Raw genomic sequence first — 25557 nt, forward strand, 5'->3', positions numbered from 1 at the left:
TTTCAGATTTCTTCCCTTTCGGGCTCTTCTTCCGGGACCTTCTTCTTCCGGGGTTTATTTTGTTCTCGGGGATTTTCTTGTCCTCTTCAACTTATCATGTTTGCTGTTCTCTATTGCATCATGCATATGCACTGGATAGCCTGGCGTTTCTGGATGGACGGAATGCATCGATACCCTGAATATTTTCAAACTATCATATTCAATCGGCCTTCTTCTTGGGAATCTCTTTTTGCAGCAGATAGTCTCCTCCTCTCCAGGCCTTATAAACCCCGTAAAGACCACAAAATGGCCAGACGTCCCACAGTGCACGTTTGACCGATCCCTTCCACCCACTCTCGAACTCTCCCCGATGTGGACCAGGAAGATCAGATTCACGCACTTGGACCTTTTCATACAGGGATGGAAGATGCTGTGCATGGTATTTTGCCCGAAGAGAATCATAACCGGGCTTGTTATAGATGGACCAGAACTCGTCCTCTGTATAGTAAGTATGTGCATATAGCCATTTCTTTCCTCCAAGACTGTGGACCTTGTGTTCAAGTTGTCGATTTTGAGCCACGAAACCGGCCTCATCCGTGGTAGCGGCAGGCCCCCAGATTCCAAAATTGAGGAGTTGTGTCCTCTGTGCATCTACATTGACTCCCTTGCCGCCATCTGCAGGCTGTCCTTCCAACCCACCGGCACTTCCTGGTGGTAGTGGACAGAGCCAAAGCGGAAATTGGCCAAAGTTTTCAGGGCGGTCCAGCCAGTCTAGGAACTCGGCAGCAGTGGATATCGGTACGCCGACATCTTGGATGATGTATCGACGCGCAAGCCCGCTGACGTGTAGGGCGTGATACATCACCTGGGTGTGCATGAATCGGTTGAGAAGCCAGCGCGTAAGAAAGGTGAAGGGAACACAGAAGTAACGAAAAGCATAACGGGCAACCCAGAAACCACCTCGATCGTAACGGAAAAGGTAGTCAGTGAGAGGAATGTAGTCCACTGCATCTGGCATGCGAGGGGAACTCTCTCGGTCGGAGATGTTGGAGGTCTTGGATTGAGCAATTCGTTCGACGTGCAAATAGAACCAATCGTCTTGTCGGCGAGTAAAGTATCGAGGCTTTACTTCAGATCTTTGTTCAACTTGTTTTCCAGCACAAACGACAATCTTGTTCCGTGCATAGACGATTCCGTCCAGATATTCAGTGCTTGGATCAGCGCTAGCCTCTTCAAAGGCACGCACCGCGTCCTTCATATTGGAATTGACATAGTATTTCAGTTCCACCAATGGCTGTGACTTTTTCAATCGAATTTCCAATAGGGTGACCACTCCCAAGGTCCCGAAGGAAGATGCGGTGCCCCAGAACAAGTCTGAGTGTTTATCCGCCAGTTCCGATCCCGTCTCGACGCGGTCGTTGTATGCTTTCACCACCTGACCATCTGCCAGGACCATTTCAATCCAATTGACTGTATGATCGAAGAATCCCTCGCGGAAAGAGCTACTCTCCCCCGATGTCCCCGAGAATCCGCCCCCAACCGAGATGTTGGGGAATTCGACGACCACCAAAGGGACCAAACCGTGGGCCTTGGTGGCAGCCACCAGAGCATCCATAGAGACATTGGGCTCGACTATAGCTGTACATCGATTGATATCGACCTCGAGGACTCGGGTGAGAGGCTCTGTGCTGACCGTGTTGGAAAGAGATCGGTTGGAGGGCCGAGTACTGTTGGTGGCACCATGATATATACGAAACGGTTCCTGGCGACTGTGGAAGTCCGCTACCCGCGCAGAGATTTCCTGTACAGCTGCAGTATGATCCATTATAAATAATAATCAAAAAGAAAATATACGGAAAAGCCAGAAAATGTAAGATACAAGAGCAATGAGAACGGAATGAGGAGAATGAGGAGAAACAGGCACCAGCCCGAGGTCTCCGCATTTACAGTAACTAGTTATGTAGTTATGTACATAGTTTAGTACTCCGTACTCCCTAGAATTGTATGAAATCAAATTCAGAAACAATATCGGTATCATCAAACATGAAAATGAAAAAGAAAAAGAAAAATAGAAACAAAATAGAAACAAGCCTACTGAATGCCAACTGGGCGTGCTCCAGCAAGATTAACTACCCTACCACCTCCAGCTGCTCCAACTACTGCAGGCGCCCGAGGCTGTACCCAACCGGGAACACTGGAATCATGACTTTCACGTGCAGAGATGGTCTGCCAAACATTGGGGAATCCTGTGGGCAAGATGCCTTTGATCTTAGCACCAGGAACGGCGAATCGAGGCTCACGATGGAGAAGGTAACCGCCCATCAGCCCTTGTGTAATCAACGATGCGAAAATCGATTCAATCTCTTGCATCATGGATATGTCTGCTTCTGTCCGGTCGTCGAGGTCATACGCATATGGATCCAGTTCGTAATCGCCATAATTCTCTTCTGGGTCTCCATCGACCAACTGACCCGGTAGATTGGGCTGTGATCGCCCTTCTTCGGTGTAAAATCCATCCGGGGCCAAAAAATCACCATATCTTTCTAGTATCTCTTGATCGGTAGCGGGGCTGGCCCTTCCATCTGCCCCTTCCAGGCGAGCGTAGTCGAGATCTGTAGGTTCGGAAACGACTTGTGATCCATATAGGTTGGAGGCCGCCATGGCATTGGCCGGGCTATTTCCGGATGATGCGTGCTGGGTTTGTATCCACCGTATAGCCACAACGAGCTTTTTAAGATTGAGAACTGGTGGAGGTCCCTTTTGCGCCTGCGCCTGCGGACCTCCATAGGAACCTCCATACATGAAAACCTTGCGTGCAAAAGATCGCCACACGAGAATCTCGCATCGATTTCGGAGGGTAAACAGAATTCCTTTACGTGCAAACCATTGGGCGGTCGGTGAGCCAAAGAAGAGATGTTGCCGGAAAGCCAGGTAATCTCCTCGGACAATCAATCGACAGAGTGGCTGGAAGTGTGCTGCTAATCCTTGTGCTTCTGGTCGTTGAAGGAGTGCCTGGGATGGAAATCGGCCCAATATAATGTTGCACGGAATGAGGTATGAGAGGATCAAGTGTCGTTGGCTTATCGCCTGGCGGTGACATTGGTCATAGGCGGCCTGCAAAGCGATGCGGGCGGGGAAGAAGAGGTTATTGGCGAAAAGGTAGCGCCCAAGATAGTAGAGGTATGTGACACGCTGTGAGGCTGGGAAGTAGGCCAAGGGGGGTGATTGGGCGCTGATGCTTGCAAACATCTGCTCGGCGTTGCGTAGTTTGCCGCACTGTGTTCCGTCAGTATCAAGCTCCGAAAGAGGGTGAGATAGTCAGGAGATAGGCCTGCGTACCTGGAACAGCAGTTTCAGGCAAAGATTAGCCATGAGATAGATACCGATGCGCTTGCCTTCCGGCTTACCAGTAGGGCCGGGAGTGACGGTGCGATCAGTGAGGCACTTGATGAAGGCTTCGCGCACCACGTTGGCCGATTTTTCCACCAAAGTCACCTTCTCGATGCTCTCATCCTGCGCCGTCAGACCTTCCATTCGTCGAATATGCGCGATCAGGTCCGGTCGACGATCGAGGCCCATTGCCAATTTTGCCAGAATTTTGGACAAGTAGAGAACCGTGGGAAGAACTACCACACCCATTTGACTATCTCCGAGGGCGAGCACACATTGACTGCAGTTGGTGAGAAGGTCGAGTCAGCTTTCAAGCTCGAAGATACGAGTAGAACCCTCGTCGGGGCACCGAGAGAGCATTCAGAATCCTCCAGGGCAGCAAAACTTACTTGAGCAGTGCCTTCAATTGGTTGTATGTTTCCAATAGGTTATCGGTGTTCATATCGCGTAGAAAGATCAGGTAGAGCTTGACGAACGTCGGGAACGCTGTCCATGAGCCACCCTTGGATCGCGGCACGAGAGGCTCGCATCGTTGAAGAAGTTCGGTATCGGTTTTGGAGCCCGGGGCATAGTGCTGGCGTAGTTCACCGACCATGCGCTGGTAAATGTCAGAGAGCGGCGGCTCGAGCTGAAGAAAGTCCTGAACTTTGGCGCCATCGCGCTTCTGGACCAATTCCTGCAAACTGCCCAGAAATTGGTCGAGGACGGGGGTTTGACCCATGTTGAAAGAGCGAAATCCTCGGTTGACTAGTAGAGTCGCACCAGAGGAATTAATTTGATTGAACGATCATTGTGTCATTTAAAGAATCTTAACGGTCAAAGAAACCGGAGGGTTGCAGAGTCAAGAGGCTCATCTGTTGACGGCATTGATGGCAGAACCTGTGACCGCCCTTTGTATACAACCATGTCCATGAGGGGAGTTGATTCACTTTTCGATTATATTCAATTTTGCTAAGCCATTGAGTGATTCAATGGAGATGGAATCAATACTAGATCTATAATAGTAATCCTAATCTATTTTAAATGGGTTGGCACCTACATGTAAACACTTACACTTAACTAACTAGATTGTAACTATTTCTACCAAACTATCTACATGTAGTTACCATTCTTGCATAGTTAAACGAACTCTCTTCCTTAAGAAATATGGTGGAAGTAGTATTTCGAGCTCTTCAATTGATTTCAAAGGCACTGAAAAATAAGCAGAGAGGGGAAAAAACAGTAAAGTTAACCTCCACGCAGTACATGTTAGCCATACTTCGACGATCTATAGTCCTCCATACAATATGCAACATAAAGATGGTTATATCATGTCCACACAGTCCATGGATAATAGGTAGTATTATCATCTACTTTTGGATCGTGACTGATGTGGTTTGCATCTTGAAGAATGACCATCTCAGAAAATAATACTTTTTTGTCATTTAATAGGTAGAGAGGTATTCCACACAGATATGCGCATAGCCCTCGGAGACTGATATCTTGTTTTAATATTGCCCAAGTCCCTTTAAATACCTATAGTCAGACTATTCTGTATTTAATTTGATTCATGTCAAAGTTTAGGTGCCCTAGCCAGTATATTCTATTGTAAATCATACCTTCTTAAAGCTGGTCGAGATTGGTGGAATGGGTAAGATACACCAATTTCACATGAGATTTCCTTAGGTGGAGTACTTTGACGGGGAATAAATCAAGCAAATGCACACACTACTACCATATTATAGTATATCATAGGTTACTAGTCTACCTAGATACGTGCTAGGTACGTGTCTGGATCCTCTTTTTCGCCAAAAAAATCTAGGTTCTATCCCTATGATGTCATTCAATACCATCACATGTAAAAGAAGGCAATAACGTCACAGAGCTGGGAATTGGAAGGGAATTATTTGGAAGTACAAATATATTTTGTTTCTTCTTTTCTTTATCCTTCCCAGTTTTCATTTACGCAAAAAATCATGGGTTCTGAGTCTTTTATCTCGGCGCTCTCGGCCTTCATCCGGCATCCATTCGTGGAGACCTTTACCTGGCTCTACATGGCTCTGCAAGCGGTGTTGGTTTACATATTTTCTCCTATACCCCCACCCCCTGCCGCTCAGAATGCCAATCTTCCTCGAAAGAGAGTTGCAGTCATTGGCGCAGGCCTGACCGGTGTGTCCTCGGCTGCCCACTGTGTTGGCAATGGCTTCGATGTCCAATTGTTTGAATCCAGACCCAAAGAACAAGGATTGGGAGGCATCTGGAGTGTCAGTTCTACTTGCATTTTTAATTAAAATACCTGCTAATACCTTTACAGCGAGTCAATTCCACCTCCGCATTACAAGTCCACAGTGTCATGTACCGTTTCCATCCTTCGGTCCGGTTCGACAGCGCATATCCCACCCAGCAACAGATCAAAGAGCAAATCGTTGATGTCTGGAAGAGATATGATCTGGAAAGACGCACTGTCTTCGAGACTAAAGTCACATCCGTGAAAAAGACCAAGAATGGCCAGTGGATTATCAACAATGACGAAGAGCAGTATGGCCGCTTCGACGGCATCTTGGCCACGGTAGGCGTTTGTGGAGATCCTAAAATGCCACCTCTGCCCAGCCAGGAGAAGTTCAAGGGCCAAATATACCACTCCTCTGAGTTGGATGGCAAAAATGCCAAAGGCAAAAAGGTGCTCATTGTGGGAGGCGGCGCTAGCGCTATTGAGGCCTTGGAGTTCGCCGTCAAGAATGAGGCTGCCGAGATTGACGTTCTTTCTCGGTCCGATAAATGGATTATTCCTCGCAATATACTCGTGCAGTCTCTGCTAGCGTGCAATATCTTCGGTCAGGAAACATCACTCTCGTGGATTCCCGAATGGTTACTGCGCAAGTTTTTCTATCGTGATCTTCAAGACATTGCGCCGACAGACAAGGGAATATTTACCGGAACTCCGATGGCCAACGACGAGTTGTTTAACCAGATCCGCGAGGGCAAAGCCCACTGGTTACGAGGTGACATCGTTTCTGTGGAAGAAAAGGGTGTGATGTTTAACTATCGATCTAAAGATGTCCCCAAGGGAGGACCCGGCAACGAACAACTGGTCGAGGGAGATCTCATCGTCATGGCAACTGGTTTCAAGCGACCTTCATTGAAATTTTTGCCCGATGAGTGTTTCGATGAACCCTACGGGCCGCCTAGTTGGTATCTTCAAGTCTTCCCACCCAAGTACCCGGATATTTGCGCAAACAACAGCACCTACATCGATGCGATTGGTACAGTGGGCAATATGCATATTGGAATCTACACGCGATTCCTGCTCATGTTCTTGACCGACCCATTGACCAGACCTACTGAAGGGTGGATGAAGACCTGGATTGACTTCACCAGGTTCATGAAGCGTCTGGCACCCACAGGAGCATTTGACTTCTTTACCTATGCTGAACTTATCTACTGGTACTTCTTCGTCCTTGTCGTCAACCCGTTCCGTTGGAAGTGGGCGTTGTTTGTGTTCTTTGGTATTGGTCGTGGCTTGCCTCTGGCGTTTGTGGAACAAGAGAACTCGTTCCGCGGTGAGCTGAAGAAACAACGCAAGTCAAAGAAAGCTCACTGAGTTAAGTTGCTATGATACTTGCCCAATGTCATGATGAAGGATGCATGTGCAATGAATAAGAGGGTCGTCATAATTTGAATGGGAATACTTTGCTCGTTAGTTTGGCTTGGAAGACAACTGCCAAAGACACATGTATTGTATGTAATAGTTATGAAAGCAGCCATACCGCTTATATTCAACGCTATCCACCTGAAAATAGAAAATCAATTCCATCATTGCCCTTTAATTTCTGGAATCTTCTTCTCCATATTGTAAGCCAAATTCCCCCCTCGCAAAAAGCGATCGGGAATATAACGCTTGTCTTCTAGCCATAGTATAGGCCATAGCAAAGTCACACCCAGCAGACAGAAAAGGGTTGCAATGAGATGCCAACCAAAAATAATCCAATACCCGATATGCGGCATGATGAACTTGACAAACTCCGATGTTTGATACAGATCTTCTTGCTTAGAAATGTAGTAAATCTTGTGGTCGCCATTGGTAGTAGCATCGCTCTTGACCGAATCGCACGTCAGGTCCAAGACCGTAGTAAGAGTCACCGGAGCGACATGGAAGGGAACAAGCCAAATGGAGAAGATCTGTGACATATTCACATAGAGCTTGAGCTTATGCTCATCAAATGCTAGGGGATGGTTAGAGTCTGCAGTCAAAATTATGCTGTCCACAACCTTGGAAGTATTGTGTTGACATACCAATAGAATGAATCTCTAGCTCAATCCGGGGTGACATGATCTTATACCATTGAAATATCTTTGAAACCCACCATCTGCTACCTTCAAAGTTTGGCACTCGGCAGAATGGATGAACAAAGGATGCATCGTTGGTGAAATATTGCTTGATGACGGTTTCTTGCAAAGACGGCGGCGACTGTGTTAGACGCCGGATAACAGTGGGTATATCGGCCACTATAGGGATGAGCAGGAGATAAATACAGAGGATTAAATTGACAACGTACCTGGGTTTTCCATTTTGATCAAAAGGCTCAAGGGTGTTGTTGGAAAGAAAAGAAACAAAAGATATCAAGACTTGGCCCTGGGGGATATAATGACGTCATGTTCGACTAGTTATCCAGCTCGGGGTTTAACATGTGAATGTCATCTGTAGTGCTTACATAGTCACACCAAGTTGGAAGCTACCCAATTCAGTAAGTCCTTCTTGAATAATTACTTTCTTTCAATCGATACCAGCATGATTTATAGAGATCATATCAAAGATTATATTTCTGTCAGTCCTAGAAGGAGTACGCCAGATGCCGGTCCTTCCAAGGATATCGGCATGCCGAGTCATTATATTCCGGCGGTGAGGCATAGAATATAAACATACACGTACACAGCCCTAGACTGAGTTGATCCGGTGAAATCATATCCTTCAATGTATGTCGTAGAATATAGATACAGATATGCATTGGTCAAGATGGACCTTGGGTAATCAAGAAAACTCCAAAGTGATTGAATTCCAGAAAGAAACGCCTTTGAATATGGAAATTGTCCGCTGCAACCACTTTTTACCGCTTCCAGCTGTCAACCTTCTTTCGTCGCTTGTCGAAGATCTGACCCATGCCCATACCATCACCGCGTTGCCCGTCCTCGTTGCGGACTCGCTTCCGACTCTTCTCGAGGGCGGCTCCGTTGCTTTTGGATCTCCGGGTGAGACGTTCAATGTTATCTGCGCCTTCATTGAGCCCCTTCCATTCATCACCACCGTACGTGGTATCCTTTCCGCGACCCCGTTTGGCCAATTCCTTCTTCGTCTCCTTCGGCAACCGGACAAAGTTGGTCTCTTCGTAGGTGGTACGCTCTGCCTCGCGCTCTCGGTCCTTCTTTGACTTGACCGTTCGGCCACCATCAATGATTGTGCTGCCGATACTGGGCTCAGCCATGGGCGCGGACGACATTTCAGCGCTGACGAATTCGTCGATGACGTTGGATCGAATGGGCCTGCGGTCCTGGCGTTCGCGACGCTCTGTAGTAGGCAGGGAAGTTGGCATAATCCTCGGGGGACGGTAGATGCCATCTCCAGGTCCTTCGACGGCGCCCTTGGAGGGCTGGGCCTTCTTCTGCTCGGTCACTCCCTTAGAGAAGGCAGAGACATTGGGTCGGTACGCCATTTCATCGATATCCTCTTCATTCTCGCTACCGCTCGCATCTTCGTCTTCATCCGATGAAGCTTCGCTGTCTGATGTCGCGGCTTTGCGGCTTTTCTTGGTCTTGGTCGGCTGAGCCTTCTCTGTCCGCTCCGCATCCTCTGCGGCCTTGATGACCTTGTCCACCTGGTACTTCAATCGTCCTTCCAAAGGACGGACACCCCGCTCTAGGAATACCCGAAGCTCAATCAATTTCTTGCGAATATCATCTTCGAGGGAATTGTCCGTAGATTGGCTCTTCTCTTTCGGGATTTGTTTCGCCGACACATTTCGCAGTTGAAAGATAATCAGAAATACGAGATTTTGCAGGTAGGAGAGGAGAATTTCGCTCTTGGTGTCGAGTAGAGAGATGCCGTCTTGGGGAGGCTCGATCGTGATATCGGAAGGCGCATCCTTGTGTGGCTTGGGTAAAGAGGAGGCGGTTGTCGACAAACAAGTATTCAGAGTCTCGAGCAATGTCGACAGACTTTGAGGGCGTGCAGACGCCTGTGCTGGAGCCATGATTGAGAGTCGATGACTTATAGAGAACAGTAATTCGCGAACAAAAAAATTTGGCCGCTTCGACGATAACGCCGGTCACGTGTGATAAAGACAAGGCACCAAGGCATCAAATAAGGCACCCTTAGATCGTCATTGCCAGTCTGTCACTCTCAGTTTGTTACTTTGGCATTTTACCTCCCTTTGAGTATCGCGAGCTTCTCACTGATGAGACCGTGATCCTCTTTTTCTAGGGTAGCTTCTCGCTGTAAACAGCCCCCTTTTCTTTCACGATCGTCCATTGAGACCATAGCTCTACTCCTATCCTCTCCCAAACAAATAATCGAGGTTGATCTCCAGGCTCCCAAGTTCTATAGAAACAGTCAACACATTCAACATGCGGTTCACCGATCGAGCATTTCTTCTCTCGTCGACCCTACTAGCAATCCCTTCTTTGACTACGGCCTTTTATCTGCCAGGTGTTGCGCCAACCTCCTACGACGAAGGACAAGCAGTTCCGCTTTATGTCAACCACCTCACCCCCAGCCTCTCTCGCGATGACCAGCTTCATTCGGTCTTCTCATTTGACTACTACCATCCTGCGTTTGGGTTCTGCCGACCTGCAGACGGTCCTAAAGATGTGAGGGAATCTCTGGGGAGCATTCTATTCGGCGATCGAATTCGCACATCGCCATTCGAGCTTCATATGGCAAAGAACGAGACGTGCAAATCGACATGTGCAGAGGCCAAATTTGATGCCCGCAGTGCAAAGTGGACCAATCGACGAATAGCTCAGGGATACAACATCAACTGGATTGTGGATGGGCTGCCAGCCGCGCAGTTGAACTATGACGGTGTTACCAAGACCAAATTCTACAACCCTGGCTTCTCTTTGGGTGAGCTAGATGACAATGGGCAGGCTCTGCTCAACAATCACTACGACATCGTGATTGATTACCATAAGGTGGGCTTCGGCGGCAAGGATAAATATCGCGTTGTTGGAGTGCTTGTCCAGCCTGAGTCTCGCAAGGACTCCCGCAATTTAGAAGGTGGGACCGCTGAGTGTGGTACCCCGGGCAATGGTCTTACACTCAACGAGGACGGGGAGACCACAGTCACCTGGACGTATAGTGTGTACTGGAAGGAGTCCCCCACAGCCTGGGCTACCCGATGGGATAAGTATCTTCATGTCTATGACCCTAAGATTCACTGGTTCTCTCTCATCAACTCGGCTGTCTTTGTGGTTTTCCTCGTGGGTATGGTCAGCATGATTCTACTCCGCGCACTCAAGAAGGATATTGCTCGCTATAACAGGCTGGATTCGTTCAACCTGGAGGATTTGGATAGCACTTCGGCTGCGATCGAAGACGGAGTCCAGGAGGATTCTGGCTGGAAGTTGGTCCATGGCGACGTCTTCCGGTGCCCCAAGTCTCCGTTGCTGCTGAGTGTGATGGTTGGCAACGGTGCCCAGCTATTTATGATGACCGGTGTGACTGTCGGTAGGTAGTCTGAGATCACGCTCTTCTCCTCTTGGGTACTAATTTTCATTTGTAGTATTTGCCCTGCTTGGCCTCCTCTCTCCTTCCAACCGTGGATTCCTGGCTACTGCCATTCTCCTGATTTCCGCCCTTTTCGGTGGCATCGGTGGTTACGTGTCGGCGCGAGTGTATAAGACATTCGGTGGCGATGCTTGGAGGCGCAACATTATCATGACACCTCTGTTCATCCCTGGCATTGTATTTGGTACTTTCTTCACGCTGAATCTCTTTGTTTGGGCCAAGGGATCCAGTGGTGCCGTACCATTTGGAACTATGTTGGCACTGGTATTGATCTGGTTTGTTATCAGCGTGCCATTGAGCGTGGCAGGCAGCTGGTTGGGTTTCAAGCAATCGGTATCAAAATCCCACACCCGTTATCCAGACATTCAAACGACTAACCTCACTTTCCAATAGCCGCTTGAGGGTCCTACCAAGACCAACCAAATCCCCCGGCAGGTTCCTCCGATGGCTGGCAGCCTGCGCACAATTCCGTCGATTCTGCTCACTGGAATTCTCCCCTTCGGTGCGATTTTCGTCGAGCTGTACTTTATTATGACCTCCCTCTGGACCAACAAGATCTACTACATGTTCGGGTTCCTGTTCCTCTGCTACGGCCTGATGATCATTACCTCTGCGGCTACTACCGTCTTGCTGGTATATTTCTTGTTGTGTGCAGAGAACTACCGGTGGCACTGGCGTGCATTTATAGGCGCGGGTATGACCGGAGGATATGTCTTTGTGAATGCGCTCATTTTCTGGGCGACACGGGTCAGCTTTGGTGGATTGACGGGGGCGGTGCTCTATGTGGGCTATTCGGCGTTGATCGCCTTCATTGTGTTTATTCTGACTGGTACGTTCTTGTTCCCGTGTCTTCCGGATGGGCTTTGTTTACTGACTTCTGTCCAGGTTCCATTGGTTTCTTTGCCAGTTGGGCATTCATCCACCGTATCTATGGCTCGATCAAGGTGGACTAAAGGTTTTATTATTGGTGCTTCTAATTTAGCCTTGCATTTTGGGGTCTTCACGAGAGAAGACTTCCCTGTTCTTGTGTCTTGCTTCGTTTCCTTTTTTTTCTTCAAAAAAAAAAAAGCCCGCCCTTCTCATTGCTGAGGTCTACCTCATCGTAGATAGATTGGAAATGTTTATGGAGAAACGAAAGTGGACAATATGTATATACGCGATAAATGAGATTGTCATATTGATAGAAAAGTGCCAAGGCCAGGGCCTCGGGATGTTCTGGACTTCCCCGTTCTCTCTCTCGCCATCCATCTTCAACCTCTCGTTTATCTTTAGAAACACCCCAAATTTCTTGTATTAGATCGCTTAACTTGTTTCATCTTACATCGCTCGGGGCGCCCCTTGCGTAGACTTACTCGCCACAACTCAGCCACACATCCCGCCTGTTTTTACCCCGCGACACCACAGCTCATTGCAAGATCACTCCCAGATTTGGTTTGAAGGCCTTGATACTGTTCTAGAGGGGTGATTTTGATCATGGGAAAGTCGTAAGTTCTACCATGTCACCCTGTCACCCTGTTTGAAATGGCAGTGGAACGGACACCCGCGGGTCTCAGAATGCGCATTATCTTGGGAAGCCAGGACTAAGGCCCCCATACTTCTTTGGTCTGAGATGTTAAATATCACACGACCTGAATTCAGAGGAGAAACCCGCGCTGACCCCGTGTTCCGTGTTCCACAGTCAATCAAAACTTTCGCCGACGCAGCTCGATGAGTTGCAAAGGGCAACACATTTCGATAAGAAGGAGCTACAACAATGGTATAAAGGTATGCGGATATGTGGGACATATATGGGACACATATGAAATATCAAGACTCAAGAGCGATCGCTGATTGTGGGCATGTCCAGGATTCCTCAAGGACTGCCCGTCCGGTACCCTGACCAAGGAAGAGTTCCAGAAAATCTACCGGCAGTTCTTCCCCTTCGGTGACCCGTCCTCCTTTGCCAATTATGTCTTTCGCGTTTTCGACTCGGACAACAGTGGTATGATCGATTTCAAGGAGTTTATCTGCGCCCTTTCCGTGACTTCGCGGGGCAAGATGGAGGATAAGCTGGATTGGGCATTCCAATTGTACGATATTGACGGCGATGGGAAAATCACTTATGACGAAATGCTGGCCATTGTCGAGGCGATCTATAAGATGGTATGTACAATGGTTATGAAATGACGATATCCTAAGAACTAATGGGAATACAGGTTGGATCCATGGTGAAACTCCCCGAGGATGAAGATACCCCCGAGAAACGCGTACGGAAGATCTTCCGGATGATGGACAAGGATGAGAATGGCAGTCTCGACATCGAGGAATTCAAAGAAGGCAGCAAACGGGATGAAACCATCGTCAGTGCCTTGTCGCTTTACGACGGATTGGTTTAGATCGTTGCTTAGGCGAATACTGGCGCAATGTGAGGTATTTCTCTTTTTGAACGGGCGAGGGGGATGCATTGCATATTCTCTGTTTTCTCTGTTTCTCTAGTTTATTTTTTTTTTCCTTTTTCTTGTCATCTTTTCGATTTCCCCCCATGTCTTTTGTATATTTGAGAGAAGTACAACCTTGGTAGAGAAGTGTATGTATACAGTGTCTATCAACTTGGCTTTGGACTCTGACTTTGATCTGACTCTTATGACTGTGTTCTTCCAAAGACTATATAACCTCTTTCAGGCAGAGCGGGAATGGTGAGCCGGCTTTGATGGGGATTGAAATCAATCCATTGTCGTCTCGTATATAGTAGTATGTCACATCAAAATCACTCAAGTCGGCCCCGCAGACTAACTACCAGCTCTTCTCCATTCTATATGGAATTGATGTACAAGGGTATCGGGAAGACGCAAGAGCCAGTCCCCGCCATGCAGGGCGCGATCTAATGTACTGGAATGAAAAGAAAATATGTATCAAAATCACATCAGAAACAAGAAGAAAAGCCTGCTGGCCAGATGATCAAAGAAAAAGAAGAAACTCGTGAGACAGCGTAAAGAGGAATCAGTATAGATCAATATCAGCCCAGATCAACCACATGCTAGTGAAAGAAGCACGAATTGCACGAGATCTGGGGTGCACGGCAGACAGCCATCAAGCCTCAGAAGCAGTTGTGCAAGGGACGAGAAGCTTTCTGACAGTGGGTTAGGATCATCGGCGATCAAAAAACCAGCTGCTGCGCTTCCCGGTCGCTTCTTGCGATTGTACGCCCGCGACGTTCGCATTCGCCGGCCCGTCACCACCCCCGCGTAGTGGCTTCGCGATGCGTGACCCCCCGAAGCTAAAACTCGCATTCCCATCCATGCTCGGTAAGCCGCGGGTGGAACCTTGCTTCGCTGCTTCGAGGCGTTCCTTAACAGCGGTGAGTTGAGCTTCGAATCTATCAGCGTAGTTAGCATCGAGCCTCATCAAGCAAAATCAGGAATAAGTCGACGCATACCGATGGTTGGCTTGAGTAAGTTTCTCTTGGCTCTCCTGCAGCAGGGCTTCCAGGCTGGCAATGCGCTCGTTTCTTGCAATCAACTTCCGCTCAGCGATTGCCACCTCCTTCTTCAAGCTACTGTTTTGTTCCACGAGTTGACGCTGTACATGGGTTAATTGCTCGAGGTTGCGCTCCAAGAAGGCCATCTTCTTCTGCTGAGCCCGGTTGTTTGATGATCGAAGGACGTTGTTATACTGCTCTCGTGCGTCGTCCAAGGAGATTTCCAACTCGACGACACGCTCGCAGCGGTTCTGCAGGTCACGCATGAGGGACTTCTTCATGGCATCGAACTCGGTGATCTGCTGCTGCAAAGTCTTGCTTGCGGCACCATTACTGGAGGTCCGGGACTGGGTGTCGACAAGAGATTGTCGCAACTTGGTCAACTCCTCATCCTTGCGTGAAATGTCAGAACGAAGCTCCTCCGCCGCTGCAGTCTCAGCCTCCTTCTTTGTCACGTAAACCTGCTCCAGCCGTCCTCGAATCTCTGCCACATCGCCTTCGCCCAAGTTGCGCGTCAAGAGACCCTCATACTCTCGTTGAAGGTCATCTAGCCTCTTTTCCAAGTCTGCACGGCGGCTGTCCTGCAGCTCACCAAAGTCGCTTCGGTCGTTCACGGTCAGCTCGGCTTGTCGGATAAAACCTTGTGCCTCGAGAAGATTTGTGCGAAGGTCAAGGATGTCATCTGGTGCAATGACTTCACCTTCGGAGCTGATTTGGTGTAGAGCATCGACGCGCTGGATTAGGTCCTGCAGCTTGCGTTCGTTATCGGAGAACACATCACCACCGAGGTCAAACCCAGCCATCATCTTAGCCATCTTTTCGGTCTTCTTCTTTTCCTTCTCATCAAGTGCCGCAGTGGTCTCCTTTGCTCGCATTCGGACATCGAGAAGCTGCTGCTTCACTTCATCTAGTTCGCCTGTGAGTTCCGAGTTGGCCTCCCGGAGGCCATCCATGGTGATGGCGGCTTCTTTGCTCTCATAGGAGACCTTCTCGAGCTGCATGCGGAGCTCGTTGACTTCTGTGCCCAAGCGCTCATTATCCTTCCCGGTTCGTGCGCCATTCTCCTTCATGGACCTAAGCTCGTCGCGTGCCTCGCGGAGGCTGCGCTCCACGTTGACAATGTGCGACTCCTTCTCTGAGATCTGGTCTTGGAATTCATTCTCACGGCGCAAAAATTCCTCACGCTCGTCCTTCTCCAGCACCAGGCTAGGAGTGCTGGATCGATCTCCAACCCGTGAATCTGGGCGCGGAGTTTCTGAACGTGCAGTCTCCTGTAAACGCGAGGGGGTACCCGGTCGTGGGGCGCGAGCTTCAGTCTTCGCGGCGCTGACAACTTCGTTTCCTCGCGAGGGGGTCCATTGATCCTTGGGAACGCTATCACCGCTACGCCACATGCTGACTTCGCCCTCAAGCGCTGAGATGTAGCTTTCGAAATTCGTCATTTGACTTTGCGCCTTGCGCAGCAGTTGCTTCATTTCCGAGGAGCTCAGCTCTGCATTGACCTTGGCCTTGTTCTTGATGGCTTTGGCGCGCACACCGAAACGCAAGGTTGAGATTGTTTCCGCATCATTGTAGCTGCTGGGCGAACAGTTGATAATCAAGGTGGTTCGAGAGTTACCACCGAGGGATTCTTGGAGAATTCGAGTGAGTTTGGAGTCACGGTAAGGAATGTGTGTCGATTTGCCGTCGGTCAATGCGTTGATGACCATTCCTAGCGCACTCAAACTCTTGTTGATCTTCTTAGCCTCCTCCAGAGTCTGGCCACTTGCGCCTGTCTTTCCGACCTTTTCGCTACCAGCCAAATCAACCAAAAACAATTGACCACTCTTGGCGGACCCGGTCTCGACATTCTTCTGGGTGACGGTGATAACGAAGATGGAGTGGGAGCGAGACGATTCCTGGTTCATGTTGGTTGCAGCGACGGCGCGTGCTGCTCCTCCCCGGCGCATAACTTCGTAGACCTCCTGCACGCTGGATACATAGACTTCCAGCAATCCTTTAACGTAAACTCCGCGAGCTTTCTCCTCGTGAACTGGTAAGTTGTCGTTTTGGGGTACGAGTAAATCACGGATCCGCTCCATGTAAATTTCCATATAGCTGACCCTTACGGTGTACTCGATGTTGCTCGGGCTAGTCAGGATGCTGGCGAAGATTTGCTCGATCATGCGTGGAATGATACCTTTCCCTATGTCATCATCGATGTCGGAACCCATCATCGTATATGATTTTCCAGCACCAGTCTGACCATAGGCAAAAACTGTTCCGTTATATCCATTTAGAATATCGTCCACAGTCGGTCGGATAGAGAAGTCGAAGATGTCGCTTTGCGCGGTGTCCATAGGGAACACTCGATCAAACGTGAAGGCCCCTGTGCCCTCTCGAGACTAGAATATTTGTCAGTATAGCCCTATGGGTTCTGGCTTCAGTTCGAACTCACGTTGATGCTACATGACTCTTCATTCTCGAATTCGACGATGGGGTTACCCCCCGATGACAATTCGATCTTGTTTTGCGGACGGAACCTAGCAACGACTATATATGTCCAATCAGTCTAAATCCCAGTAAAACGCGCGCCTTGGTTTATTGTGCCAGTCTGTGCGTACCCTTGATGGTGTTCGACCCCGCGGACCTGTGGGACCATATTAGTGATGGATAACGCACGATGAGGCCGAGCGTATACTCACGCCATATTTGTAGAGTATGACTTGGCTATGACACGCGCAAGCTAGAAGATAGACCCCGAGAAGGGGTAGGTGGGCCGCGGAGTTCGTCAGAGGCGTTTCAAATGGGAACTCGTCTGTTGCGGTGTAGTGGCTCGGAGGAGGGGGTTTGAGGATCAGGGGGTCCACGTGCACCGTGGACCAAAACGCTCAAGAAATGAAGGAAAAGATAAAGCAGCAGTCAGGCCGCAAAGAAAGGACGGCCAAACCAAGAGGACCTACAGCGGGACTTTGCAGGGGAGGGGGTTGACGCGAAAGAGTGGGATTTCAACTGTTGACAGTCACCCCGTTTGGGCTTACCGCCCCCGGACTCGGGATATGCAAACCACCCTGCAGATAAGCTTAATGTATAGAGAACTATACAAGGAAGCATATGATTAAACTTTACTTGCATCTCCATTTATATTGTCTACAATGAACATGTCAAGGGATCAAAGCACAAGGTTTGCAGGAAATGCAGGCTAATGCACTGAATACTGAGACTGATCTTGTAAACTCGCCTGACATGACCTGGCGAAGGATGAAGAACCATGAAGTAGAGATATCAAGAAAGATGAAAGATGAAACGAAAAGAAAATGACGTAAAAAAAAAGAGGCAGGAAAAGAATCCACAAACCGAAAGAACAAGATACCAAGCGCCAGAAACCCCATGCTGTGCAGATTAAACCGTCAAGCTGTTGTGTTCAATTCACAAGAATATTAGCCCATCGAACTCGGCTGCGTAAATCCGATTGCTCAATTGTCCTCCCAGCTTTTCTCGACCGTCTCTCGCACTCGCTTGGTGTACTCTTTGCGATTGTCTTTGTAGAGATTCGAGGCCTCGACGTTGGCCGGAGACGAGGTGTTAGGGTCATTCAAAAGACTAGAATTGACAAACCGCACATTAGCATCTGTGCAGTGATCTTTCATAACCAAGCCGGCCGTACCTTTGAATACTAGTAAGAATAGCCGCCACATCATATGTCGGACTCCAGCGGTTCTGCAGAATATCGAGACAGAGCTCGCCAGTTCCATACACATTGGGATGGAACATTTGGCTTATGAATTTCACACCCGGGGGCTTGTTGGGGTATTGTTCTTCGAAGTTCATGACCAGGCGGAATGTGCCATCTTCGAACGGCGTGTCGGCGGGGCCGATAATGACGGCATTCCTGACAATTCATCAGAACCATTGTCAAGAGCCTCAAAGGATACTGAGAAAGAAACGTACCATGTCATGACATTATCAGCGACTGGAGATGCAGAGACGCCAGCTGGAGGATCGGTTTGCATGCGCTGTGAGTATGGAAATGTTAGCGGGGGCGAATCATCTTGGACACAGAACGCCGGGGAAGAATCTAAGAAGCAAATCGGGCACCAAAGAAACATAAGAATAGCTTTAGATGAGCTTATTTATGGATACAGCGGAAACGTTTGAATAACCCAAGGCGAGGTGATGATATTGACGCGTACCTTGAAGTCCCGCATGAGACGGCGGCGAGCGGATGTAGACATGATAGAACGATCGGTGGAGCCGTAAAGTAATTGAACTAGTCTGCTAAAGCTGTGTGTATGTAGCTAGATAGCAGGAATTTGCAGAGACGGTCAGGGGAGAAGGAAAAAAAGAGGAGAGGGGAAGGAGAGTAAACCCGAAAGGTCATTGATGCGGTAGGCGATATGCAGCAAAGCGATGGAGGGGAAAGCCGGAGAAAATATCCTAATGGAGAAACCAACCTAAAGGGGCTAGATCAAAATCCAGAGAGCTCCGGCCCGTGGGCTCTTGACTCAGCACTTATTATGTCATAGCCAGGGCGACCGCCTTCCAAGTTTGGAGAGCCTCGGTTCAAGCGGAGTGGCGGTTATAGGCGGTTATACGGGCGGATGAATTTCGATATGCACATGCAACAGCATTCCTCAGCTCTTCGTTTTTAATTCTCCCCTTTTCATACCCCTTGTATTCTTCAACACTGTCAACTCACTACTCACCCTTATATTAAAACAAATCATGATTTCCCCAGGCCTGTCTGCTCGTCTCCCCAAACGGGCCTTCCCCGCATTCCGCGCCCAGCGACAGTTCAGCTCCGCACGCCCGACATGCAAGGAGATTCAGGAAGCTTACATTCTAAGTGCATCTCGAACACCAACAGCAAAGGTGTGTTTCTTTGGAGAAATGTTCAGAGGAGTGATTCACTAACTTCCAGTTGGCCAGTTCAATGGTTCTTTTGCGTCCGTATCAGCACCTGAGCTTGGCGCTGTTGCAATCAAATCCGCCCTAGATAAATCCAAGGTACCTGTTGAGAAGATCACGGATGTGTATATGGGAAATGTTTTGCAGGGCTCAGTAGGCCAGGCGCCTGCCCGTCAGGCGTCTATCTTTGCCGGTCTCCCTTCCACTGTCGAAGCTACAACAATCAACAAGGTCTGCGCTTCGGGCTTGAAGGCTGTGGCACTTGCCGCGCAAAATATTCAACTTGGCTTGGCAGAGGCACAGGTAGCTGGTGGTATGGAGAACATGACTCGGGTCCCCTATTATATGGCACGTGCCAGCCAATTGCCCCCCTTTGGTGAGATCAAGCTAGAGGATGGTCTCATCAAGGATGGTCTATGGGATGTTTACAACAAGTTCCACATGGGCATCTGCGCAGAACAGACTGCGAAGAATTACGACATCTCGCGGGAGGACCAGGATTTATATGCCATCCAGTCATATGAGCGGGCCCAGCAGGCATGGAAGGAGAACAAGTTCGCCGATGAAATTGCCGCGGTTACTGTGAAAGGTAAGAAAGGAGATACCGTTGTCGAGCGGGATGAGGGCTTCGAAAACTTGCGTGCCGATAAGTTGAAGAGCCTGAAACCCGCCTTCCTACGAGATGGGACTGGTACCGTAACCGCTGGCAACGCATCTACCATGAACGACGGAGCATCTGCTCTGATTTTGGGCAGCAAGGATATTGCTCGTGAATATGGTGTTGGCAGCCGTGTCTTGGCCCGTATCGTTTCTACGGCCGATGCCGCCATCGACCCTGTAGACTTCCCAGTGGCCCCTGCCAAAGCAGTTCCGATTGCGCTGGAGCGTGCCGGTATCACCAAGGATCAGGTGGCGGTATGGGAATTCAACGAGGCTTTTGCGGCTGTCATCAAAGCCAATGAAAAGGTCAGTGCCGTGTTTGTCTAACTTCCACCTCAGATCTAACTCATCTAGATTCTCGGTTTGCAAAACGCTAAAGTCAACATGCTCGGGGGCGCCATCTCTCTCGGCCACGCTCTCGGCAGCTCAGGCTCGCGTATCCTCGTCACCTTGCTCCACCAATTGCAGCCCGGCGAGTATGGAGTGGCTGCGATCTGCAACGGTGGCGGTGCTGCGACTGCGATGGTTGTGCAAAGATTGGATCGGGTGGATTAACTTCGCCAAAAATTGTGCAGTGTCCTCGGTGGCAAGTTATGACTGATACCCTCAAATGAACAATCCAAGCTTGGATATCATCCCGTGTAGCGGGGACGTGTACCTTTTCCTGCGATTTGGAATGGCAGATTGGCCAAAATCCTATTTGCTTACCTGGTGCTTTCCGGGCTCTTTTATATATAAACTCTTCGCGTGTTTCTTTCCGGGCCCTTCTATATGGACATAGTACAACATATATCTATGCATCGCTCCCTCGCTCTTTTTTCTTCTCTTTTCTCCCTTGGATCTATTAGATATCTCCATAAAACCGTTAATACATCTTTATATCCCTGTTCTGTGTCATCTTCAGTATCTTCATGTCTTCATTCTTGCTAATTGCCCGTTTTGCAACTTTGAAGTGATCCTTCAAGTATTCTTAGTTAGTTAGTTAGTTAGTTAGTTAGGGTCTTTTGTGGTTGGCGCCTGATTCCTCAGGAATCAACCCAGCAGAATGCGACCCAAACAAAAGCAGATCTCTGACTTCTCTTCTTCATATCTTCATATTATATCTAGCGAACCCTTTATTTACAAAGAATGCTGGCATATCAAGGATCCAATATCTGACACAATGTTGAACCCTGTGGCCCTATCATTATCTCCATCTTGCCATGACGCGATTTCTTGGTCCCCGGACGGCGAGATTGCTATCGCTGCGGGTGAATACTTCCAAATCCTGGTATGCATCTAGTTATCTGATGAACTTGAATATAACTAACATTTTAACAGACACCAAAAAATAGCAGGGATGAGGATTCCGCCCCCAACTCAACCCAAGATTGGCTCATGGCTCGTGTTAGAGCCAACTTGTTTACGGACTCAGAATGGCCCAACTACCTTCCGGGAAATCGAGATGATTTTTCGGTCGCCGCAGACCTTTCAGAAAGCAATGTGGTGGATCTGGCTTGGTCACCAGCAGGACTAGGCAAATATCGACGTAGTGTCCTGGCCGTGCTGACGTCGAATCTGGTACTGTCCCTCTGGGAGCCCATTGGCCTTAAGAAGCAATGGACCAGGGTTGCTGTCGTCAATCATGTATTTTGGTCACAGCTGCAGCCATCACATGACCCAAATAGCCATGGCTTTCGGAAGGTCAACATTCGATCTTTCACTTGGTGCGAGTCTTTGAAGCCTTCAACGCCTCCCGCAGGCTCTTCCTTTCTACATTCGCACGAAAGTCGCTGGGGAATCCCACTGCTAATGGTGGTGAACGATTTCAATGAAGTCATGCCGGTGCGGGTCCGCAGATCAGACCCAACGAATAGCCCTTTCAAGCCTTACGATCTTCAGATTCTGGCGCTTCACTCTCTAAAGAACCCGGAAACCAAGGGCAGTCTATTCTGCTCTGGATCACTCTTTGAGAAGGCAATCAAAGAGAGACAACGTACTACTGCGCTTTCCTGTGGTCCGTGGCTGACCTCACCCGCGACGAGCCCCGGCAACTTTGGCTGCGCAGTCACCATGATAGCTGCGGTATGCGGAACGCAGCTTCGGCTAATGAAACTCGAAGTCACTCTCGGAAGCTCGCTCGGGGATACCTCACAACAGTACACGTTAGTCACAGATTTGATAGAGCATCCTTTGGACCAGTTGAATGAGAAATGGGCATATCACAACATCGCTGGCCCTCTTAGATGGCTCCATGCCGTACGCTCGATTTCTTACATCTATACTAAAACAAGCCGTTTCGCTAATAAAAACCTAACAGAGATCATCCACGACCATTGCCCTGGTAGTGGGCGCCATGGCGGCTTTCATCGTCATATCCATGCCCTACGATACGTACACGGGTATCGTTACCAATTCTGATGCCTTTGAATTCCGTGATTGCCCGATCTATGAGCCAGAAACCGAAGACAACAAGGGCCACCAAGCAAGGCACCTGGAGCCGATTTCTGGTATGTTATGCAATATCTGTGAGGCCTTTTTAGCACTGCTGACCCGCTATAGCAATGCTCACTTCCATGAATGAACAAAACGACACATGCAAGCTCCACCTAGGTACACTCGGCGGAATTGGCTTAGTTACAGAACTGCATCAACTCCAAAATGACAGTGCTCTACAACAGCCAAAATGGAAACGCATGATCGAAGAGTTCCAGGATGACTATGACTTGGAGCACGACTTGGGAGGAATGTCAGTCTCGAGGATCTGGGGACTCGCAGCCTATCGCAACATGACTGCGGCTATCTTCACTTCACATCCCACGGACATGATTGAGTATCGCATCACCTCTGACGACAGATCTATGATTGTCTTTTCAGAGGAGGGTGAACCTACGGCAAACACCCAAACCCTATTTGCGGCGCGCGTCCCTGATGGTCAAACCTCCGATCACAACCAGACAGGAGAAGTGATGCGTTTCGTGCTACCTGGTGAGGATGGCAACATTGAACCTGACACGGAGAGCCAGCGCTTGATTTATGCTGTGGCCTGTCGTGCTATTGTGGGTGAAGAGGACAAGTCACTTCGACTTCACACTCGGCGGTCTCTAGAGCGTCTAGCAGTAGTAACAGGCGCGGACCTGAGCGATGAGATTTCCAAATGCAACGGCAATCCCGCCCCGATATCTGCGAGGGCTATGGATCAAGTCACTGGCCCAGGCGGTCATATTTACGAAAAGTGCGAAGTTTGTGATGCGGGAATTGGGTGGCCCTCGGCCAAGTTGGCTCAGTGCGCCAATGGCCATCTTTGGGGTAAGTCACCTTATGGTTTGAATTTGTTCGTGATATGTTGACCTTTTTCGTTCGTATAGAACGGTGTGGATTGTCCTTCCTTGCCATTCAAGGACCTGGGATATCCAAGTATTGCTTTGTCTGTCGCAAAGAAGCCCTCGATGAAGAACGCGTGGCATGCATGCGTGGGGGGAAACAAGGTCGAACATTCGATGCTCTCTTTGAGACTTTTGATATCTGCTTGCACTGCGCAGCCAAATTCCAGGCCAGTTACTAGATGTCCTCGAATAGGATCTACAATGATAATGGCTAGCCGCTGCAAAAAGGACAAGATATTAGCCTGAAAATTTAATATGATAATGCCACATAACGACTCTAACGGATAATCATATTCATGTCATTGCAGAGAGCTAGCTACCTACGTCAGCCCCATAAGGGACCCAGCAATAGGATTCCATTCGTCGTCCCATCGCCGAGAGCTTTCTTTTTGGGCGCCTAGGCGAAGACTCTCCAATTTGTCGTTCTCACCGAACAGGTCGACCAAGTGCTCAGCTAACTCCTCCGAGCTTCCAAAGCCCAACCCATTGACACCCTCAGTGACCAGCTCGGGCCATGCTTCGAAACGATCCCATCCAACAACAGGAAGACCAGCCCCGAACATATCTACAACCTTCATGGGGAGATCTACCCCACTGCTGCTAGTATGCAGACTGACTCCTAGAGATGCGGATGCCAATAGCCGAGCATATTCTGGTACACTCAGCCACGCAGTTCGAATTGTGACTTTCTGTAGCTTGCTGGACTTTTCAAGAGCGGCAATCTGTTCCAAGTACATATCTTTTTGTGGGCCCTTCCCTGTTATGATGGCCAAAACCTCGGGGAGGTGAGGCTGCACTGTGGTGGCCAGTCCAGAGTACCGAAGAAGGGCATCGATGAGGACCGAGAAATCCTCATCCGCAGTCCATGACGTTGAACTGACCAGAACCCGGAGGGACCCTGCTTTCAAAGAAGAATGAAATTCTTTAGTTTCCGGTAGAGTTGTGAGGAAATTCGTCCGTGCATTGGGATCAAGGATAGGATGGAAGTGAATGGCAGGGCGGTCGTGCAGTGGCAGGATAGGGGCTGGAAGGTTGAAATCCTTCTTGAGAACGGATGCCATAGCATTGGTGACGCAAAAATGAGCTGAAGCTGATTTGCAAAATACCTTCTCATACCATATTGACATTTTCACCAATGGATGGGTCTGGCCGAGTTTCAACGCTAGTATGGAATATCCAAAATTATGCCAATCAATGATCAGCCTTGTTTGCCGCAAGAAACAAACAAGGGAGGCTATTGCCAGTGTAGGAATGGAAGGCGGGTTCTTTTTATTGTTGCAAGAGCGAGTCAGCACTTCAAATGAGTATCGGGGAGCCTCCTTTTCACAAACATACCTGAACCAAAAGCCACCGCGACGGTTTTGTGGTATATGCGAGACACTTCCAGAGACAAGCAACCTGGAATAACACCTTCAAAGGCCCATAAATTGTAAACAGCAGCTTGTTACTGGTCTGTAGGAGAGCGGGATGCGGGCGAATCGGAACAATCGAGATGTGGGGGTTGGATATGATATCAGGATGAGGGTCAGATTCTGTTTCATAAATTGTAGTTAGCGATCCTATCATACAGTCTCTGTCAAGAGGTTTATACTAACCATTATACCCAATAATTACCACCTCCCCGCCATGTTTCGCAATGCTCAATGCATGATACTGCATGCGTGGGCTTCGGCCAATGTCGCCAAGAACAAGGATTTGAACACATGTCTTGCGCCTTTTTGTGTCATGGGATCTTGGAGGAGATCCTGCTTGTTCTGGCTGATATTGCGAGGGAAGTAACAGGATCAACACAGTGAGGGCACTAGACAGGCAGAACACTATGCTGATAAGGGTCTCGATCATGATGGCAATGGCACTTCAAGTATTTCGCTCATGGTATTTATGAGCTTCCAATCACATCAATGGCCCTTAGACAGCTAAATAGCAGGTGGAATATCAATATCAACAGTTCAATGTTTTGAAGGCGGCCGCGGTCCCGTCGAAACATTTGATACGTAATCTGATAAGGCTTCACGTGATTCCCCTTATGAGAACCTTGGGGAAGACGGGCTTTTCCCCGG

At 48.9% G+C, this 25557-nt stretch overlaps 12 protein-coding genes across 12 annotated transcripts; 5 read left to right on the top strand and 7 right to left on the bottom strand.

The window, feature by feature from the left end:
• Positions 1-199: 199 nt before the first annotated feature.
• N7471_000028 (FAD-binding oxidoreductase) lies at positions 200-1804 on the bottom strand (the record flags this gene model as incomplete). Its single annotated transcript, XM_057272749.1, has 1 exon — positions 200-1804. One exon carries the CDS (start codon positions 1802-1804, stop codon positions 200-202), a length of 1605 nt encoding a protein of 534 aa, XP_057140928.1.
• Positions 1805-2070: 266 nt separating this feature from the next.
• Positions 2071-4090, bottom strand: N7471_000029 (uncharacterized protein; the record flags this gene model as incomplete). The annotated part of the gene is made up of 3 exons (XM_057272750.1): positions 2071-3255; positions 3319-3649; positions 3759-4090. The coding sequence occupies 3 exons, from the start codon at positions 4088-4090 to the stop codon at positions 2071-2073; spliced, it is 1848 nt and encodes a 615-aa protein (XP_057140929.1).
• Positions 4091-5324: 1234 nt separating this feature from the next.
• N7471_000030 (flavin-containing monooxygenase) lies at positions 5325-6949 on the top strand (the record flags this gene model as incomplete). The annotated part of the gene is made up of 2 exons (XM_057272751.1): positions 5325-5612; positions 5663-6949. The coding sequence occupies 2 exons, from the start codon at positions 5325-5327 to the stop codon at positions 6947-6949; spliced, it is 1575 nt and encodes a 524-aa protein (XP_057140930.1).
• Positions 6950-7161: 212 nt separating this feature from the next.
• On the bottom strand, positions 7162-7917 carry N7471_000031 (uncharacterized protein; the record flags this gene model as incomplete). Its single annotated transcript, XM_057272752.1, has 3 exons — positions 7162-7571; positions 7642-7854; positions 7905-7917. 3 exons carry the CDS (start codon positions 7915-7917, stop codon positions 7162-7164), a joined length of 636 nt encoding a protein of 211 aa, XP_057140931.1.
• A 536-nt stretch (positions 7918-8453) lies between these two features.
• Positions 8454-9593, bottom strand: lcp5 (small subunit rRNA maturation protein LCP5; the record flags this gene model as incomplete). Its single annotated transcript, XM_057272753.1, has 1 exon — positions 8454-9593. The coding sequence occupies one exon, from the start codon at positions 9591-9593 to the stop codon at positions 8454-8456; it is 1140 nt and encodes a 379-aa protein (XP_057140932.1).
• A 373-nt stretch (positions 9594-9966) lies between these two features.
• N7471_000033 (transmembrane 9 family protein) lies at positions 9967-12081 on the top strand (the record flags this gene model as incomplete). The annotated part of the gene is made up of 4 exons (XM_057272754.1): positions 9967-11068; positions 11124-11461; positions 11522-11957; positions 12014-12081. The coding sequence occupies 4 exons, from the start codon at positions 9967-9969 to the stop codon at positions 12079-12081; spliced, it is 1944 nt and encodes a 647-aa protein (XP_057140933.1).
• Positions 12082-12601: 520 nt separating this feature from the next.
• Positions 12602-13503, top strand: N7471_000034 (EF-hand domain-containing protein; the record flags this gene model as incomplete). The annotated part of the gene is made up of 4 exons (XM_057272755.1): positions 12602-12612; positions 12807-12892; positions 12975-13270; positions 13324-13503. The coding sequence occupies 4 exons, from the start codon at positions 12602-12604 to the stop codon at positions 13501-13503; spliced, it is 573 nt and encodes a 190-aa protein (XP_057140934.1).
• Positions 13504-14254: 751 nt separating this feature from the next.
• Positions 14255-17274, bottom strand: N7471_000035 (putative kinesin family protein (KinA); the record flags this gene model as incomplete). The annotated part of the gene is made up of 5 exons (XM_057272756.1): positions 14255-14483; positions 14544-16969; positions 17023-17117; positions 17189-17214; positions 17270-17274. 5 exons carry the CDS (start codon positions 17272-17274, stop codon positions 14255-14257), a joined length of 2781 nt encoding a protein of 926 aa, XP_057140935.1.
• Positions 17275-18040: 766 nt separating this feature from the next.
• Positions 18041-18799, bottom strand: ubc2 (E2 ubiquitin-conjugating protein RAD6; the record flags this gene model as incomplete). The annotated part of the gene is made up of 4 exons (XM_057272757.1): positions 18041-18167; positions 18232-18456; positions 18516-18580; positions 18758-18799. 4 exons carry the CDS (start codon positions 18797-18799, stop codon positions 18041-18043), a joined length of 459 nt encoding a protein of 152 aa, XP_057140936.1.
• A 490-nt stretch (positions 18800-19289) lies between these two features.
• Positions 19290-20687, top strand: N7471_000037 (thiolase family protein; the record flags this gene model as incomplete). The annotated part of the gene is made up of 3 exons (XM_057272758.1): positions 19290-19436; positions 19494-20438; positions 20487-20687. The coding sequence occupies 3 exons, from the start codon at positions 19290-19292 to the stop codon at positions 20685-20687; spliced, it is 1293 nt and encodes a 430-aa protein (XP_057140937.1).
• A 607-nt stretch (positions 20688-21294) lies between these two features.
• On the top strand, positions 21295-23676 carry N7471_000038 (uncharacterized protein; the record flags this gene model as incomplete). The annotated part of the gene is made up of 5 exons (XM_057272759.1): positions 21295-21402; positions 21453-22370; positions 22432-22621; positions 22674-23420; positions 23480-23676. The coding sequence occupies 5 exons, from the start codon at positions 21295-21297 to the stop codon at positions 23674-23676; spliced, it is 2160 nt and encodes a 719-aa protein (XP_057140938.1).
• Positions 23677-23817: 141 nt separating this feature from the next.
• On the bottom strand, positions 23818-25339 carry N7471_000039 (chitobiosyldiphosphodolichol beta-1,4 mannosyltransferase; the record flags this gene model as incomplete). Its single annotated transcript, XM_057272760.1, has 3 exons — positions 23818-24762; positions 24833-25029; positions 25093-25339. The coding sequence occupies 3 exons, from the start codon at positions 25337-25339 to the stop codon at positions 23818-23820; spliced, it is 1389 nt and encodes a 462-aa protein (XP_057140939.1).
• Between the last annotated feature and the right edge of the window lie 218 nt (positions 25340-25557).

This window comes from Penicillium samsonianum (genome assembly GCF_028829775.1).
Source record: "Penicillium samsonianum strain IBT 33392 chromosome Unknown utg000001l_segment0_segment0, whole genome shotgun sequence".
NCBI classification, from domain to species: Eukaryota; Fungi; Ascomycota; class Eurotiomycetes; order Eurotiales; family Aspergillaceae; genus Penicillium; species Penicillium samsonianum.